Source organism: Lacerta agilis, chromosome 4 (genome assembly GCF_009819535.1).
Source record: "Lacerta agilis isolate rLacAgi1 chromosome 4, rLacAgi1.pri, whole genome shotgun sequence".
Taxonomy (NCBI): domain Eukaryota; kingdom Metazoa; phylum Chordata; class Lepidosauria; order Squamata; family Lacertidae; genus Lacerta; species Lacerta agilis.
This window is the reverse complement of record NC_046315.1, coordinates 58,741,735-58,759,398: the sequence shown is the minus strand read 5'-3', so window position 1 is coordinate 58,759,398 and position 17,664 is coordinate 58,741,735. Positions and strand designations below refer to the sequence as shown.

At 40.3% G+C, this 17,664-nt stretch overlaps 1 protein-coding gene across 6 annotated transcripts in view; it reads right to left on the bottom strand.

The window, feature by feature from the left end:
* DMD (dystrophin) overlaps positions 1 to 17,664 on the bottom strand; it is a 1,040,101-nt gene that overhangs the window by 311,536 nt on the left and 710,901 nt on the right. For all 6 annotated transcript variants that reach the window (XM_033147196.1, XM_033147200.1, XM_033147197.1 and 3 more), the window contains one exon: positions 2,735 to 2,973. In XM_033147196.1, the coding sequence (XP_033003087.1) occupies positions 2,735 to 2,973 (239 nt within the window). The remainder of the gene's footprint in view (positions 1 to 2,734; positions 2,974 to 17,664) is intronic.

The window sequence follows — 17,664 nt, the reverse complement described above, 5'->3', positions numbered from 1 at the left end:
CTTTTTCCTGGGAATACGTTTCTCCTGTAACCCCCGAAACATCTTAGAAAATGAACAAGCATTTAATTTGGTCCTTATAGTTTTGATTTGCATTCTATGATTACAATTGGACTACAATTTTCTGCTATGCACATTATATGGGAAAATAAGCTATTCAATTACTTTTTATAATTATGGAATAGAAAGAAAACTAAGAAATGCATATGCTACAGAGATAGCATACGTTCTGCAAGCAAGCAAGAACAAAATAAAACTTCTTTACTTTGTTAGATTATTAAGAATATAGCAATCCACCCACAAATTTTATTGTTTCTGATGAACTGTTTATTTCCAAGTCAACAAAACAGATTGTTCAAAACAAAATATGCAGGAACCATTTTTTGTGGCAGTGGCGGGTGTTGCTATGGTTCTGACATGGTGAGGTATGTTAAACTTTTTGGAAAAAATCTCCAGAAAAATGCAGAAGACCAGAAGTCATTTATCTGAATGTCCCAAGAGCATCATTGTGCAATGAAGTCTGCTCCTCAAGTACCTTGAGAATTTTTAGTTTTGTTTGATCTCTTAGTTCCTTAGTTTATAAGTCCTAGAGGTGCATGCAATCTAACTCTTCTGTTGCTAAGAACAAATGTTTTCAAACACATAATAAATATAGCTAGGCCTACTTTAGATTAACATATATGAAAGGTAAGACTTCAAACCACATGCTGACAACAAGAATACCTTTTTCCTCCAAAATTCTCTACACTTGTCTGCATGTAATAGAAAAAAAGCACTTTAACAGTGCACATCTCAGTTGGCAACCTACTCATAATAATTACTTTAAAGAATATCAGTTCTCTAAATGGAGGCTAAAGTAATGCTACATTCACTTACAATACAGCATTAAGCCATTTGTGTGTAAACAAGCTTGCATAATGGTGGCTTGAAGTTCACTGCATCCCACTCCTGCCCTCATTCCCATTGGGGATGCTGATGTAGCCTAGCCATTAATGTTGTATCTTGCAGGAAATAGTGCTCCACAGATTTTCTTTCTACATAAATTATACAAAAAGTAGAAAAGATGACTTCTCATTTATGCTGAAACTACATGAGGGAGCTAAATGAACCATAACTAAAATGTGGATTTCAGCATATCTAATTCACAGATGACTTTGTAAGCTCTGAACTCAGAATGTTAGCACCCAAGTTGAGTTGAGTTTATTTTATGTCAGTTTTCTTCTTGTACATTGGAAGCAGACAGAAGTAGAAGATTCTGTTCCTTTTGGACCAACACTCACATCACAATATGTTCTACAAAACATAATCGAAGCTAACAAAACACTTATGTAGAATGAAGACACTCCCTTCTCTCCTGCCAATCTACCTTGTTGTATCCCAGTCCACGTAGGGATTAATACTGTAGCATAAAATTATACACCTACAACCCCAGTGGAAGGGTCATTTACTGAACATTTACTGAGGTAATGGTCAAGGAAAGGTCCTGTAAGGGATAAAGATATATAAATAAAATATAAATCCCCAACCACAAATGGGTAAGGCTTAGTATGATCTTCTGAAATAAGGAGTAAGTGAACTAAATCAAAAAAATTGCTAAGATGCAGCCACAATCAAGTTATGTATCGTAACATAGGATATGATAGCTCCAGGTCACATGTTTTTCACCTGGACTAAAAAAAATGTTTGCACATTTAGATAATATTTAGCATTTGCATTCCTGCCCTTAACAGAAAATAGTTTGTTGTTGTTGTTGTTGTTGTTGTTGTTGTTGTTGTTGTTGTTGTTGTTAATAATTACATAACAGTATGTGAGGGGGGGTTCTAAAGTCTAAGATTCTTACCCATGGATCATCATTTTTATACAAGTAAGGTCTAGCTCTTAATTTAAAACATTTCATTGTATATTATCAACTTTCTGATTGCTTGTTACACATAAGTATTTTTTTTAAAATGCTTTAAATTGGAATTTGCATTTGAAGGAGACAGTGTTGTATAACAAAGAGCCTGATGCACTCTTGAAAGGATCAGTGGAATGGAAGTGAAGCACTTAATGTTTTGCTCATGCAAGCTAGATATTTTATATTGAGCGTTGTTAAATCTAGGAGGCAGGTAATTACTTTCAGGCTATATAATAAACAAATTACTTTTATTGCGCCAGAGTTGCTGAAGTTAAAGTTTTGTTTTTGTCCATGCTTCTATATTTCCACATTTTTGTGTGTTTTCAAAGATAAGTAGCACTTTAAAAGTTTGCTGACAAAACACTTGCATTAATGAGCTGCTCTTTTCTTTAAGGGGATTGAGAAGCTTTTCGTAATAGCATGACAGCAGGAAACAAACCTCTCAGAAAGTTCTTAGAGAAATATTCTAACATAAAAAGGTAGAGATGTTGGTTTATTCTGCTTGCATCATGTACTACTCAACCTATTTACTGACTTCTGAGAAAGTAGTATATTGATATCTAAATATCAAAGTAACTGGTTTGCTGTAAAGGCAATATATAGACTGATCTCATTGTTTTTATCTTTTACCTTTATTTTCACTCTACAAATCTTAATAATTGTAATATACGTTTGAAAACTGGTATAAAGCAGAACAGATTCACATTTAAAATTAATCTGCTGAAGAATATGTGTGCAATGTATACTAATATACTTTATTATATTTTCTGTTTAAATTGTTCCATTTGTAGCAGCTATTTCTGTCAGGCATAAAATTCAGTATGTAGATATTTCACATACCTTTTGTTTGATGATCATGTCATTGATTTCGTCAAGATCGCCTACAGTCACTATTTGGGATTTTATCACTCGATCCAATAGAGAAAGCCAGTCAGTGAGGTCTGCCCATGCCTTATTGAATTCAGCCAGGGCTGGCACTTCCAGAAGCAAAGATGATGGCATTTCTTGTTTGGAGATGGTAGTTTCCTTGGTTACCAGAGTTTGCGTTACCACAGTAACAGTTTGGCCAGGAGAAGTTACTGAAAGGGAAGAAAAATGCAGTGACATTGAATAAAAAAGCTAAGATCAATAATTAAATTTTCTGACATAGTTATTCACTATAACGATAATTTTAGCAAATTCACGTGATGTCTATGTTAACCATGGACACCAAGGGTATTCTCTTTCCTTTAAAGTCATTGATACGTATTTATTTGTATCTGGTTTTTTTAATGTAAAATATTTGGAAGCCACCTGCAAGGATAAAAACCTTCCTAAGGCAGCTTACAGAACAAAAGAGTAAAATACAACCAATACAACAACAACAACAACAACATTAATAAAAACCAGCAACAGCAACAAAGCAAACATCCAATCCAACAAATTAAGATACAGTTCAGGGGAAAGCAAGCAAGAATAGGTGAGCTTTTAGGGGCTTCCTAACATCCTGCAATCATGTGGCTTGTTGGACCCCAGCTAGTAATGAGCTCTCTTTATGATGTTAAAATGCAGGCAGGGTGAAGGCAGCTCTTAAAAAACTTGTACCCAAACAGTTTAGGGCAAGAGTTGGAAACCTTTTGCAGCCCCAGCACCACATTAATTTTGAGTAACCCTTTGGGGGTCGTATTCCAGTGGTGGGCAGGGCATGGACTAAAAGTGGATGGTGAAGGACTAAAAATTTGATCTGACTTGATAACCTCACCCCTTACCAAGGGTACCTAAAATCTACACTAACTAGCTGCTAGTAAGCAATGACTCCTAGGCTGTTGGCCATGGACTCCAAATCTCATGTTACACACAAAAGTATGTAGGAAACAACCACTGGCATGTTACCTCGCTGCAAAGCAGCAATGGAAGGATATAATTTGGAGTGGGAAAATGGTGGTGGGGTTCTTCAGCCCTTCCACAACCCATGATACAGCCTTTTTATTTTGCATTTTGGGTTTTTGTGCACTATCTTACAATTATCCTGAAAGTATTATTATCTTATAACTAATGTTAGTGTGGGGGCTGAAGTTTGCCTAAGGCACCTTGTGAGTTCCTGACAAAGGTGATACTTGAATGTATCCACACTTCACCTCAGACAGAAGAAACACCATGGTGAATCTGCAGCAGGACAACTGACACCTTCATCTGCCTCAGCTGTAACAAAACCTCCCATATCAGTCTCTACAGCCACAGCAGGTGCTGTAATCTTCCAATAGTTTTACTTCACCTCCAAGGGCGAAGTAAACTCCGCTACTGTCTCCCAAAACAGATGGATGCCAACCACTAGCTACCAGGTAGCTATGTGCAGGACAGCAAACTAAAATTTATTTTAGCTGCCTATAATGAAATTTCTATTTTTTCTAGCTAAATGTAAGCTCTATATGCTAAGCGCTACATTTCCCCCTTTAATATATACTGGATTCAAGACTTGGTAGAAAAAAATATAAAAAACAAGTTAAAAAACAACTTGGAACTACTGGCTGCATATTAATCGACCAGATGTGGAGCAACAAAACCAGCTACATTAGGACACAACACTTTGCTAATGTCTCCATAGCAACCTTTCCTGTCATCTTAGAAGAAAGCATCATAAGTTATCCTGCCATGAGTAAATGGTAAACTGAAAAGATGCTCCTATTGATTCTTTCCCAACTTTTTGAAGTAGCTGCAAGGAGCAGACACAAAGCAGCTAGGATATAATTCAACAATTAATGTACTAGATTTGCATAGCTAAGAAAGAATTTGCATAATAGGTTGCAGGGAGTAAATGTTATTTATATGCACCAGTCTAAACACATAGAATATCTGTGTAAATAACCCCACAAAAATTACTATCTTGCAAGATTATTTATTAGCCTGGTTAGATGCTACCAGAGCTTGCATGTCCTTACATGGTGAGTTTTTTTTTAACCCCACTTCATCTTAGCAACAACGGATACACAGGTGACTAGTCTCTTAGTAGTGTAATAATAAAATTTGCCTTCTATAAAGTGAATGGGGGAAGAAATGACTGATCCCTCCACAAGGTTGTCCACATGGAAGTCCTGGTAGTCTACGAGTTCCAGGGAAATGGTTAAATATACAGTGGGCAAAGAATGCTTGCAACCCAGTACAGTGGTACCTCTGGTTACCGGAGGTCCATTTATAACCCGAAACCATTCTTAACCTGAGGTACCACTTTAGCTACCGCCGTGTGATTTCTGTTCTCATCCTGAGGTAAAGTTCTTAACCCGAGATACTACTTCCGGGTTAGTGGAGTTTGTAGCCCGAAGTGTTTGTAACCCAAGGTACCACTGTATTATCTCCCCAAAGGTGTACGAAACACTGACATACAAATATTCTGCATGTATAGAACAACACATGCAGCTGGAAAATTTATCCTGTGCCTACAAAAGAGAGGTTTTTTTGGCAACAGCCACAAACAATGAATATCAGCTGTTTTCATGAAAAATGGTGCACTTACATAATGAGCATAACTATTGAATCAAATGTCACGGATTTCAGCTTTGCCAACTTGCACAGCCTTTAAAGAATATTTTGAATCACCAAAGATAGCAGTAATACATTGAAATTGATGTGCTTATATACAATATACAGCTCACATTTTCAGAAAACTAGGCAGAAAATAAAAGAAAGGAATATGTGAACCATATATGTTAGATCAAATTCACCAATTTGTTGTGTCCTGAAGAACTGGCTCAAAATATTTTCCTACATGAGACAAGGAACAAGGTGACACCCCTTTCCATTCCGCAACTGGATTGGAAAGCTGATTCTTACTTCAATACAGTGGTACCTCGGTTTAAGAACAGTCCGGTTTAAGAACTATTTGGTTTATGAACTCCGCAAAACCGGAAGTAGTGTCCCGGTTTGTGAACTTTACCTTGGTCTAAGAATGGAATCCGAATGGTGGAAGGGCACCGGCAGTGGGAGGCCTCATTAGGGAAAGCGTGCCTCAGTTTAAGAACAGTTTTGGTTTAAGAACGGACTTCCGGAATGGATTAAGTTCATAAACCGAGGTACCATTGTACTGGCAATGGAAGAATGACCTCCACCACACTGAGGGCATCAGCTCAGCTTAAAGGGTGCAAAGCTATTCTCTTCTCTTATTGAACAGGAAGCAATGACAGGGAGGGGCTACCATTGCTGCTCATACACATTACACATACATTGCTGCTACCTGAGGCAGCCGCCTCAATCTGCCTAATGGTAGTGCCTGCCCTGATGACCTGCCTTTTGAATGAAGCAGTTTATTTTACTAGAAATATACATGAGAAAACATAGTATTAATATAGCACACTCAAAAGTAACAGCAGTAAGTACTACCGGTAATAGCCAAACTCAAGTTAGGTTCAGTAAATAGCACTTAGGTCAAGGGAAGTTAAATGAAATATCTTGTGCTATTATCCTAAAGCACTACATAATCCACTTATTAATTCACACACACTTTCACATAAATAGACATAGGATACAATCCCTTCTAAGCCTCTCTGTTTACTGGCCCTGATTTACCTATATACTTGAGTATAAGCCTAATTTTTCAGCACATTTTTGTGCTGAAAAGGCTGCCCTCGGCTTATACTCGAGTGAGGCAGGCAGTGGGGGCGGCAAGAAAGAAGCCCTTTCTCTCCACTTGTGCCGCCGTCGCCCGCTCACCCCAGTCAACCATTCCTTAAGAAGCGTACAAGAACGGTGGTTCTTTACTCTCCCCAGGCAGCTTGTTCCATTCCTAAACTGCTCACATAAATGCAAACTTTAGACCCCAGAAGACAGAAAGCCTATCAGTTAAGGAAGTATTAAAACACCACAGGTGCTCACTTTCCCTGGCTCCTGCTTAAACAGGACAGAATCCCAGCCTTCTCTGTATAACACAAGGGAACATTGCACTGTGGGTTAAACCACAGAGCCCTAGGGCTTGCCGATCAGAAGAATGGCGGTTCGAATCCCCACGACAGGGTGAGGTCCACAGCGGCAAAGGAGGAAGAGGAAGGAGCAGCCCGAAGGGCTTCTTTGGGCTGCTTGTTCCTCCTCCTCCTCCTCCTCCTCCTCCTCCACCACCACAGCGGCAAAGGTGAACCGGCTTATACTTGAGTCAATAAGCTTTCCCAGGTTTTTGTAGGAAAATTAGGTGCCTCGGCTTATATTCGGGTCGACTTACACTTGGGTATATACGGTAATAGAGCTAAACTGTGTACCACCTGAGCCAATTTTGAAATTCACAAATTTCGGTCTTCAAAGCACAGCTAGAAAGCAACCCTCACCTACTTTGTTACAGCACACACCAGACAAGTCCTCCGAGGACAATGTAAGGTTATAAAAATTAAAATGCATATGCAAAATTAGTTAGATATATCTCTGCAAACTAAAACAAGCTAATTTGAAAACTATTTTAATTCTCAAACTTTCAGTAGTCCCTACTTCTGCTTACAACAAAAAGAACAAACACAGTGCCTTTTAGAATATTGATTTTTATATTTTGCCTACAAGGAGTTTACCTGTGGTGAATTTTTGTACCTACTCCTCCCAGAGAAAAAGATAAGATTGTCTGCACAATGACTGTCATTCCTTTCCACAATAGATTTTTTTTTTCATTTCACACATCAGTTACAATTTATGGTAGCAATTCCAAAATGTCATTTCATTTCATTTACCATCAGATTAGCCACATTAAAGACAGAGGTTGGATGCTTTGGAATAAAGTCTTATGACTAATATGTTTTATACATTAATGTCAAGGGGTGAGCAACAAGGGGATGAGTAGAGTTAGGGTAAGAGTGAATTTGTTTTATCTTGAAATCCAGGGGCAGGGGGATAAACATTAATGCTGATTTCTAGGTTTTGATGCTACATAAAGGTAAAGGTAAAGGGACCCCTGACCATTAGGTCCAGTCGTGGAGGCGCTCATCTTGCTTTACTGGCCAAGGGAGCTGGGGTACAGCTTCCAGGTCATGTGGCCAGCATGACTAAGCCACTTCTGGCGAACCAGAGCAGCACATGGAAACACAGTTTAACTTCCAGCCGGAGCAGTACCTATTTATCTACTTGCACTTTGTGCTTTCGAACTGCTAGGTTGGCAGGAGCAGGGACCGAGCAACAGGAGCTCACCCCGTCACGGGGATTCGAACTGCCAACCTTCTGATCGGCAAGCCCTAGGCTCTGTGGTTTAACCCACAGCGCCACCCACGTCCCTTTTGCATCAATTACAAGTACTTTTTTGTTGTTTAAAAAATCACTTTTGAAACGTCAGTAGCTTTAATGCTGATTCCATCTAATTTCCCCTTTTTTTCTACTCCACCTCAGTGTTTTACTTTTTATTTTATACAAATCAACACACTTTCTTGACATAATAGCTCCCAGATCATCATATCAATTCCTTTCTATCCACATATTTCAAGTTACATTTAGCAGCTAGGAAACTCCTTCAGGCCAACAGCAGCTTGCCTGATGGATGAACAGATAGGGCATTAGACAAAAGTGCTACAATTGATTATTTTTCATTTAAATATATTTTGTACTTCATCATACATCTTTGCTTAGACAAATAACCTGTCTATTCAAGAAACTACATGAACAGATTATTTTAATGCATTCCAATGTATCGATTAAATTGAATAAGCAAATGATTTTTCCATTAGGCTTCTGCATATTTGAAAAGTAAAACTGCCTCAAAGGTTTATAGTGACTTACATTTACCATACAAATTCATTACACACACACACACACACACATATATATATACACACACACTGTATGTATACAATTAGTTAAAAAGTCTAAACCAGGAGTGGGCAACTGTTTTGGCCCAGCTAGCTACATCATTATCTGGTTGGTTGGGCCAAAACTTTGACAGGTGAGAGGGACCAACTCCATCATATGACATCATAATTTTGTTAGGTGTTTGGGAAGCACCATGCAAATTGCTGCACTTTGACAAGTGTCAACCAGCTGATCTTCAGGTGCTAATGCTTTGCGTAGTGCTTCCCAAACAGCAACATGCTGATGGTTCAGCATTTGGGAAGCAGAGGGGGAATGAATGAGTTCACTGAGTTTAATACTAAAGGGAGAAGTGCTGGTGTCCTGTCTGTCCCATGAAGATACACACTGGGAAGGGTTAGCAAGTACTTCAGAGTAAGTGCTTTTACATTAGATCCAGGTGTGGCAGTGGATTATGCGAACCTGTGCCTGAGGGTTTTTTTTTAATGAGATGCCTAGAGATGACATACTGAAACTTAATTAGGATAATATGGAAATGTTGTGGTGTACGATACAGTCAACCTTGGAAGAGGTAATGCTCCTGTTCTGATGAGGACCACACTCACTTCAGGATTTGGATCACAGCTTGAATGGTGCTAGCCATGGTTCTGGATGCCCAGGTATCATTTGTGGCTAAAAACATATTTTTTCCAGCTTTGACTGTTAACTGCAGCAGTAAGCAGCACCCTCTTTGGGAGAAGGTATTTTGATGTGATGAAAAAGCTCTTTTTGATCCATTTTTGATATCCTAAGTCCAACTTGATCTCTGGTTGCCTCTTCTTAGGAATGCTGCCTTGACAGATTAAGAACCATGAAACATGAACAGTCCTTTAAAGACTAGTCTTTTATGATATATCAAATCAGTTAAAATTAATTTCGATGTAAGATCTTTGTATAAATCATTTTTCATCTCTTTGTATCCAAAAATAAAACATTTGCAGAAGCTGAAACACCTCTCCTATAGACAACATAATTGTGTTAATCTTTCTCTGTTTGAAAGAGAAATGTCTAAAAGATATTTCATCACAGCATGGAAGCTATAGGAATACAGCATTAAATGAGGTCAGTGAAGACTAAGTTTGAGCTGTTATTTTTCATGAACTAGATAATTTAGGCCTTTGCATGTCATTGCAGTGTGAGTAAGATGTAGAGCTTGATAAACTTCCTACGGATAATGTTTAGATCTACATGTGGGCAATTGTTTCTCTTTTAAAAATATGCTACATTAAAATGCCTGCACATATACCAAGTAAGACCTTCTCCCACTGCAACCTGAAACTGTTAGGTTGAAGCAAAACATGAGCATGCCAAATTTACCCAATGTGTTCTGCTAGTAAGCAGAGGATTTAGTTTGAACTTGCATTTCTGGGTCAATGAACGCTGGCTGAGATGCAGTCATGACATATCCAACTGCAGAGATGAAGGTGGAAGATGAATAGGGGTAGCTTCTGACAGCTGTTTCCCAGCACAACACAACTGTTAGCTCCACAGGGATCATTCCTTGTTACAGTAAAGGTGGAAAAGTCTAGCCAATTGCAGGTAAGAACAGAGTTAATGTGGAGGGGTTAGGAACAGTAAATAACTAAGCCAAAATGGGTTCTCTTAAAAAATAAAATTTGTTTAATAGATGCTTTGATTTATGTCAACAGCTGAATTAATTCATTTTTATGAAAATTGATCACAGTTTCATCCCTATCTATGCTGTCTTGGAATCATAAAACTGTAGCGTTGGAAGGGATCCACTAGGGCCATTTAGTCCAACACCCTGCAATGCAGGAATCTCAAATAAAGCAGACGTGACAGATGACCATCCAAGTTCTGCTTAAAACCTCAATGGAGAGTCCACCACCTCCTTAAGGAGTCTGTTCCACTGTTGATCAGCTATTATTGTTGAAAGTTCTTCCTGATGTTTAGTCAGAATCTCCTTTTTTGTAACTTAAAGCCATTAGTTCAGGTTCTAATCGCTAGAGCAGGAGAAAACAATCTTGCTCCATCTTCCTTGTGACAGCCCTTTGTATATTTGAAGAAGGATATCATATCTCCTCTAAGACTCCTCTTTACCAGTCTGAACATACCCAACACCCTTAACAATTCCTCATAAGGCTTGTTTCCAGGCTCTTGATCATCCTGGTCACCATCTTCTGCATACACTCCAGCTTGTCAATATCCTTCTTAAATCGCAGCACCCATAACTTGACACAGTACTCCAGGTGGTCCTGCATACATCAAGGGTGCTGGGAAGGAAAGAATACCTACATCCAAAACTCTGGGTCTGCTTTTCACAGAGAAGAATAAAGTAATTTTCCACACTGAAACCATTCTTGTTTCCAGTCTTTTGCACTGCATCTTAAAAGTATGTTTCTGAATACATAAAATGGGTGTGAACTTTAAAAGCCATAATCTCAATTTCAATAGTTTAAAGCTCTGCAAAAGCAATAATAGCTGAATTATCTTGAACATGCAATACATATTCATGATTAAAATGCTGATGAGATACGTTTTAGAGATAAAGGCATTTAGAGATAAATGTTTAGAGATAAAACTGCAGAAGAACTGGCTCTAAAAACAGCCAGTTGACTGCTTCATCTCTGATGTCCAAAAATTTCATATCTGTACCCATTTACAGCTGTGGCTTTAGCAGGCACTGACACTGATTAAGTAGTAGCCTTGACACTGATTAAAGATTATACTTTATCTTTGTAATCTGGAGTCCCATTAATAAAGTTCACATGGCTGGACGTATTACTCCATTCAAAATCTTCCTGAAAGATTAACTATCTCAAATTCCAGTCTCCTGTAAGTTACTGTTATTGTGGCAGCCCCTGTGAAACTTTCCTGAGGCCATGCTAAAGATGATTGATCAGCTCACCCTGATCTCTCCTCCAAAAGTGACTGCTGCTTGAGAACCTTGTGTCATAGCTCAGTTCAAAAATTCATTTTGATATCATTACAAAATAGTCTCTAGCTTTATCAGATCTGGACCTTTGATTTTGCTTGCACAAGTTACTTGTTAGCATCTAAAAAAGACTGGGTTGTTTTTATTTTATGTATTTTGTGGTTTTATATTTTTATTTTGTTCTGTGAACCGCCCTGAGACCTCTGGGTATAGTATAGGGCGGTGTATAAATTTAATAATAATAATAGTAATAATTATTATAATTATAATGGTAGAAAATATTCAATACAAGCAAACCTATGTATAAAATAAAATGCTGGGGAACTATATATTTAAATTATAGACTATTGTTTTTAGTCTATTATTGTTAAGAATATTATTTTGCATATGCTATGATAGAGAAATTGGAGTCATCCAGAGAACCACACAATTCCTTGTGGCTAAACTTCTGGGGGCTGCATGCTGGTGGTAGGCAGAGTCAGTGCAAAAGCAGGTAGTGATACCCCACAGCCCTTCTCTTTCATACATACGTTCATGTGGCCGTCTGTCATTAGGCGTGAACCTTCCTGCCGGTCTTACATACAGGTGCAAATGTTCATCTGCTTTCCAAGGTGGTTAACTAGATGTCATTGTGTGAGGCTATTTCTAGATTGGGGCAAAATATGTTCAGAACTGCACACTAAAGAATGCTATTAATACTAGCGAAAGGTCACAAATATTCCTCATAAAAAGCATAATTGTGTATCTGTATTGCAGAAATTAATCCCAAGTGTTTGGAGTGGAACAGGATAAGTTAAATACTAAGTGCCAACATACTTTCTATTGGTTTAAATCAGACTTCCGGCTTACATGTTTTATTTTCGTGTTTATTCACTAAGCTAGTACTGTAACAAATCCATGCATTAAGAGGGAGACTGAGACAGAAAATCTTATAAAACACAGAGAATTTCGACCATTAACTAGTGTATTATGCTTTTATTCATGCAATTTTGAAGGCATAGTGTCAGCTTTTTATCCAAGTCCTTTTCATTATTTCTCCCTGTTGGTGTTGAAGCACACGCTGTGAATGACCTCCAGAGATTCCTCAAGCTATATGCAGAGAGTAAATTGAATCTGAAAGCTTTATTAGATGGATTCCAAAAGAGTAGCTGTGTTAGTCTGAACTCCTTGTCTTTTTATTAGGTTAGTTTGTCTTTCATTTTGTGTCCGATGTCAACTGTCTTGAAAATAAAACTTCTCTTGAAACAGGGTCCTGACCTTGAAAATTCTTCAAATCAAACCACTAAATTCAGTTTTGTACTATAATGTATTTGTTAAGCATGTGTGTCATGAAACTTGCCTCCCCAATGGATTATCTGAAAATCTCTCCCACGGGATCTTAATTTCCTTAGACGATCTAAAACATTGTCAGGAGTCAGGACTGTTACACACAGCATGGATTTCCTACACAAATATTACTATGGATGACTTCCCAGATCCATTTGATTTGAGCTGGACAGCCACAGGCTATATAGTTTGAAATTCCAGAAAGTGATAAATTCCAATAGTACTGCTGTGCAATGCTCAGCATTCTCAGCATTTTCTTTTTCATTTTTGCCATATATATGATACTCCATAGTTATGGTACTTTTTGAGTGCCTAATGGCCATTGTTTCACTGAATGGCTAATGTGAACATGAGGTCATTCATTCAGTTTTGTAAGATTTGAAGACATCTGAAAAGGGGAGGTTGTTATGAATTGTTACTGCAAGACTCTGACTTAAGTCTGTCCTTGGATGATAATGCATGGGCACGTGGAACGTTATACAAAATCAGTTAACAGACCAAACCTAAATAGGCCTCTGGCAGTCAGGCAGAAAAGAAGGTCCAGTCTGGTCTTCATTCTTGTCCAATTGAACATACTATCCAGCTGCATCTGTTTCCTGAGAACTAGAAAGGACAACGATTCTTGCCAGATGACTGTAGACCCCTTCTTCAGTTATAGACTCCCTCTTTTAGGCCAGGTCCTTAGTTTTTCTGTCCAAATTGTTTAGACTTCAATGCTTCCAGCAGGTGAACATAAACATCCAAGCATTCCTTGACAAAACCTGCTCCTTATGCCCTAATCTACTTCTTGAATGCATCAAGAGGAACATCTGCCATAAATATTGTTAATTACCGGAAACACTTCCAGAAATGTAATTGGAAAGTTCCTCAGAATGCAATCCTATATATGTTTACTCAGAAATATGTTCTACTATTTAATGCAGCTTAATCCCATATATATGTTTACAGACTACATATATAGACTAGGTGGAGAGTTACTCCAATAAAGCACTGGTCGAATGAAGTTCCACCCATATGATTCTGTTACATATGGGTGCTCACCTGAGTGATTGCATGTATGAAGAACAGGGACTGTTGATGGTAGCCATCAAAAATATAGCCAGTTTGGACTTGTAACCACCTGGAAAATTGTTTTCTGTGATACAGTTTCCTACGTGGTTCAATAACTTTTAAACATAGCAGGAAAAATATTTTCCTGGAGTTCTGCTTGCACAGTTAAAATTACATGAACCACATAGGGAACAACTTCTCATAATCAGTTTTCCAAGCAGTTTGTATTCTCAGGGTCAAGAAGATCATCAATGTAATGTAAAATCTATTCTTAAGTTGACAAATTAGTTTTCCAAAAAATGAAATGAAAGCCCGCCCTTCCTTCATAATTACAGTGTGATTTTTATTATTGATATTCAAGTGGAATCTTTGGTTAGTGAAGTTTACATAAATTCATATTTTAAATATCAAATTGCTAGCTGGTACACTTTCCATTGGACAATGATTCTCCAAAATCTCAGACAGAGTTCTTCCTAAAATCCTTTTATTCAAGGTACTGGTGACTGAAATGGGAACCTTGTGCATGCAAAAACATGTGCTGAGACTTTTGAAATAGCATTCAGCCAGATAAGATTGTCCTAGTGAGAAAAATGGTTTCTGTTTATTATGCTGGAGGGCATGCTACTGCTATGGGACATTAGGAATGGTTGTACTGCTCTTTCCACGTACAAGAAATCCTTAAACAAATGTGTGAGCAAGTACAATATTAAGCTCAATACCATCAAACTGCCTTTCAATTATAAGCCTCAGACCTAGGAACAGTTATCAAATCTCACTAAAATAAAAGATGTATACTAAGAAATAAACAAGGTTTAGGTTACGAAAGTAGTTTCTTAAGGAATATATTAACCCATTATTATTCCAAGAGACACAATGCCTGAATCAGAACAAACAACAATTAACAGAAAACCCAACTGACGTTTGCTATGATTCAGAAGTAAACAGCAGGGTTTGCCTGGGAATGCAGCAGGGCAAGTGAAAAACCTCTCAGACCTGTGGTTAGAAAGCATGGGACAAGCAGATGTGTGGATGAGCCCATATGCCAAAAACACACACAAAAAAAACAGAATTGAGGTAAAATCAAGCCGTTACTGAACTGCAACATCAAATTGAATGAAAATTTAATTCCCAACTTATCTTTCAACTTTCATTCAGCACATATAACAGGAAGTAAAGGTAAAGGTAAAGGCACCCCTGACCGCTAGGTCCAGTCGCAGACAACTCTGGGGTTGCGGCGCTCATGTCGCTTTACTGGCCGAGGGAGCTGGCGTTTGTCCACAGACAGCTTCCGGGTCAGGTGGCCAGCTTCTGGCGAACCAGAGCAGCGCACAGAAACGCCGTTTACCTTCCCGCCAGAGCGGCACCTATTTATCTACTTGCACTTTGACATGCTTTCAAACTGCTAGGTGGGCAGGAGCTGGGACCGGACAACAGGAGCTCACCCCGCCCCGGGGATTCGAACCACCAACCTTCTGACTGGCAAGCCCTAGGCTCAGTGGTTTAGACCACAGCGCCACCTGCGTCCCTATAACAGGAAGTAGCCTTCTTTTTAAAAAACTCTTATCCAGGACAACCTATAAATCAATTTATGAACTAAATTTAATAATTCCATTACAGTGGTACCTCGGGTTACAAACACCTCAGGTTACAAACACCTCGGGTTACAGACATCGCTAACCTGGAAGTAGTACCTCGGGTTAAGAACTTTGCCCCAGGATGAGAACAGAAATTGAGCGCCGGCAGCGCAGCAGCAGTGGGAGGCCCCATTAGCTAAAGTGGTACCTCAGGTTAAGAATGGTTTCAGGTTAAGAACGGACCGCTGGAACAAATTAAGTTCGCTTCCTGGTGCAACTGGACTTCTCCGCAACCCTTCCCCTCTGCAGGGAGGTGGGACCAATTCGGATGGTCCGCCCCCACCACTTAATGGATCCAAATGGTTTCCAGAGAGTGGTAGGGGATACTTTATCCCATGTTGATGGCCTTTCAGCCGATTCCCTGGTGGCCCGCTGGAATGTGGAGCTAACCAGGGCTATTGACTGTTTGGCTCCGAAGCGCCCTCTCCGGTTGCATGGAGCCCGGACAGCCCCGTGGTTTTCCCCGGAGCTGAGGGCGATGAAACAATCGTTGAGACGGCTAGAGCGCTGGTGGCAGAAAACCCATTCTGAATCCGACCGAACACAGGTTAGAGCTCAACGTCGAGCCTACCAAGTGGCGATAGCGACGGCAAAGAAGACTTTCTTCACCGCCTCTATTGCATCTGCGGAAAATAGCAGCAGGAGACTCTTTCAGGTGGTTCGGAATCTATCGGAGCCACCTTCGTCATCGGGGCCTGGTAGGGACCCCAAGATCTCCTGCAATGCGTTTGCAAAGTTTTTTGCGGATAAAATCGCTCAGATTCGGAAAGAGATAGACTCCACCGTGGGAGCAGGGCCAGGGCGGGAGAGTGCCAGAGTCCTGTCTAGTCCAGTTGCGTGGGATCAATTTCAGTCTGTTACCTCCGAGGATGTGGACAGGCTGCTTGGACGAGTGAAACCAACCACCTGTCTCCTTGATCCTTGCCCATCCTGGCTTATAAAAGCTAGCCGGGAGGGGCTGGGCGATGGGCTGCGCGGGGTGGTGAATGCTTCCCTCTGTGAGGGAGCCTTCCCAGCCCCGCTGAAAGAGGTGGTCATTAAACCGCTTCTTAAAAAAACATCTTTAGACCCGGCCAATATGGCCAACTATCGCCCAGTCTCAAATCTACCATTCTTGGGCAAGGTGATTGAGCGGGTGGTTGCTGAACAACTCCAGGCACGCCTGGAAGAAGCGGACCATTTGGATCCCTTCCAATCGGGATTCAGGCCTCACCATGGGACTGAAACCGCCTTGGTCGCGCTGGTCGATGATCTCCGGCGGGCTAGGGACAAAGGTGAGAGCTGTTTCCTAGTTCTGCTGGATCTCTCAGCGGCCTTTGACACCATCGACCATAACATCCTTCTAGACCGGCTAGAGGGGTTGGGAGCTGGAGGCACTGTTATACAGTGGTTCCGCTCCTTCCTCCTGGGCCGTGTTCAGAAAGTGGTGGTGGGGGATGAGTGTTCAGACCCCTGGGCTCTCACTTGTGGGGTGCCTCAGGGTTCTGTCCTCTCCCCCATGCTTTTTAATATCTATATGAAGCCGCTGGGAGAGATCATCAGGGGGTTTGGGCTGGGTGTTCATCAGTATGCAGATGATACCCAGCTCTACCTCTCTTTCAAATCAGAACCAGTGAAGGCCGTGAAGGGCCTGTGTGAGTGCCTGGAGGCGGTTGGAGGATGGATGGCGGCTAACAGATTGAGGTTGAATCCTGACAAGACAGAAGTACTGTTTTTGGGGGACAGGAGGAGGGCAGGTGTGGAGGATTCCCTGGTCCTGAATGGGGTAACTGTGCCCCTGAAGGACCAGGTGCGCAGCCTGGGAGTCATTTTGGACTCACAGCTGTCCATGGAAGCGCAGGTTAATTCTGTATCCAGGGCAGCTGTCTACCAGCTCCACCTGGTACGCAGGCTGAGACCCTACCTGCCCGCGGACTGTCTCACCAAGGTGGTGCATGCTCTGGTTATCTCCTGCTTAGACTACTGCAATGCGCTCTATGTGGGGCTACCTTTGAAGGTGACCCGGAAACTGCAATTAATCCAAAATGCGGCAGCTAGACTGGTGACTGGGAGTGGCCGCCGGGACCACATAACACCGGTCCTGA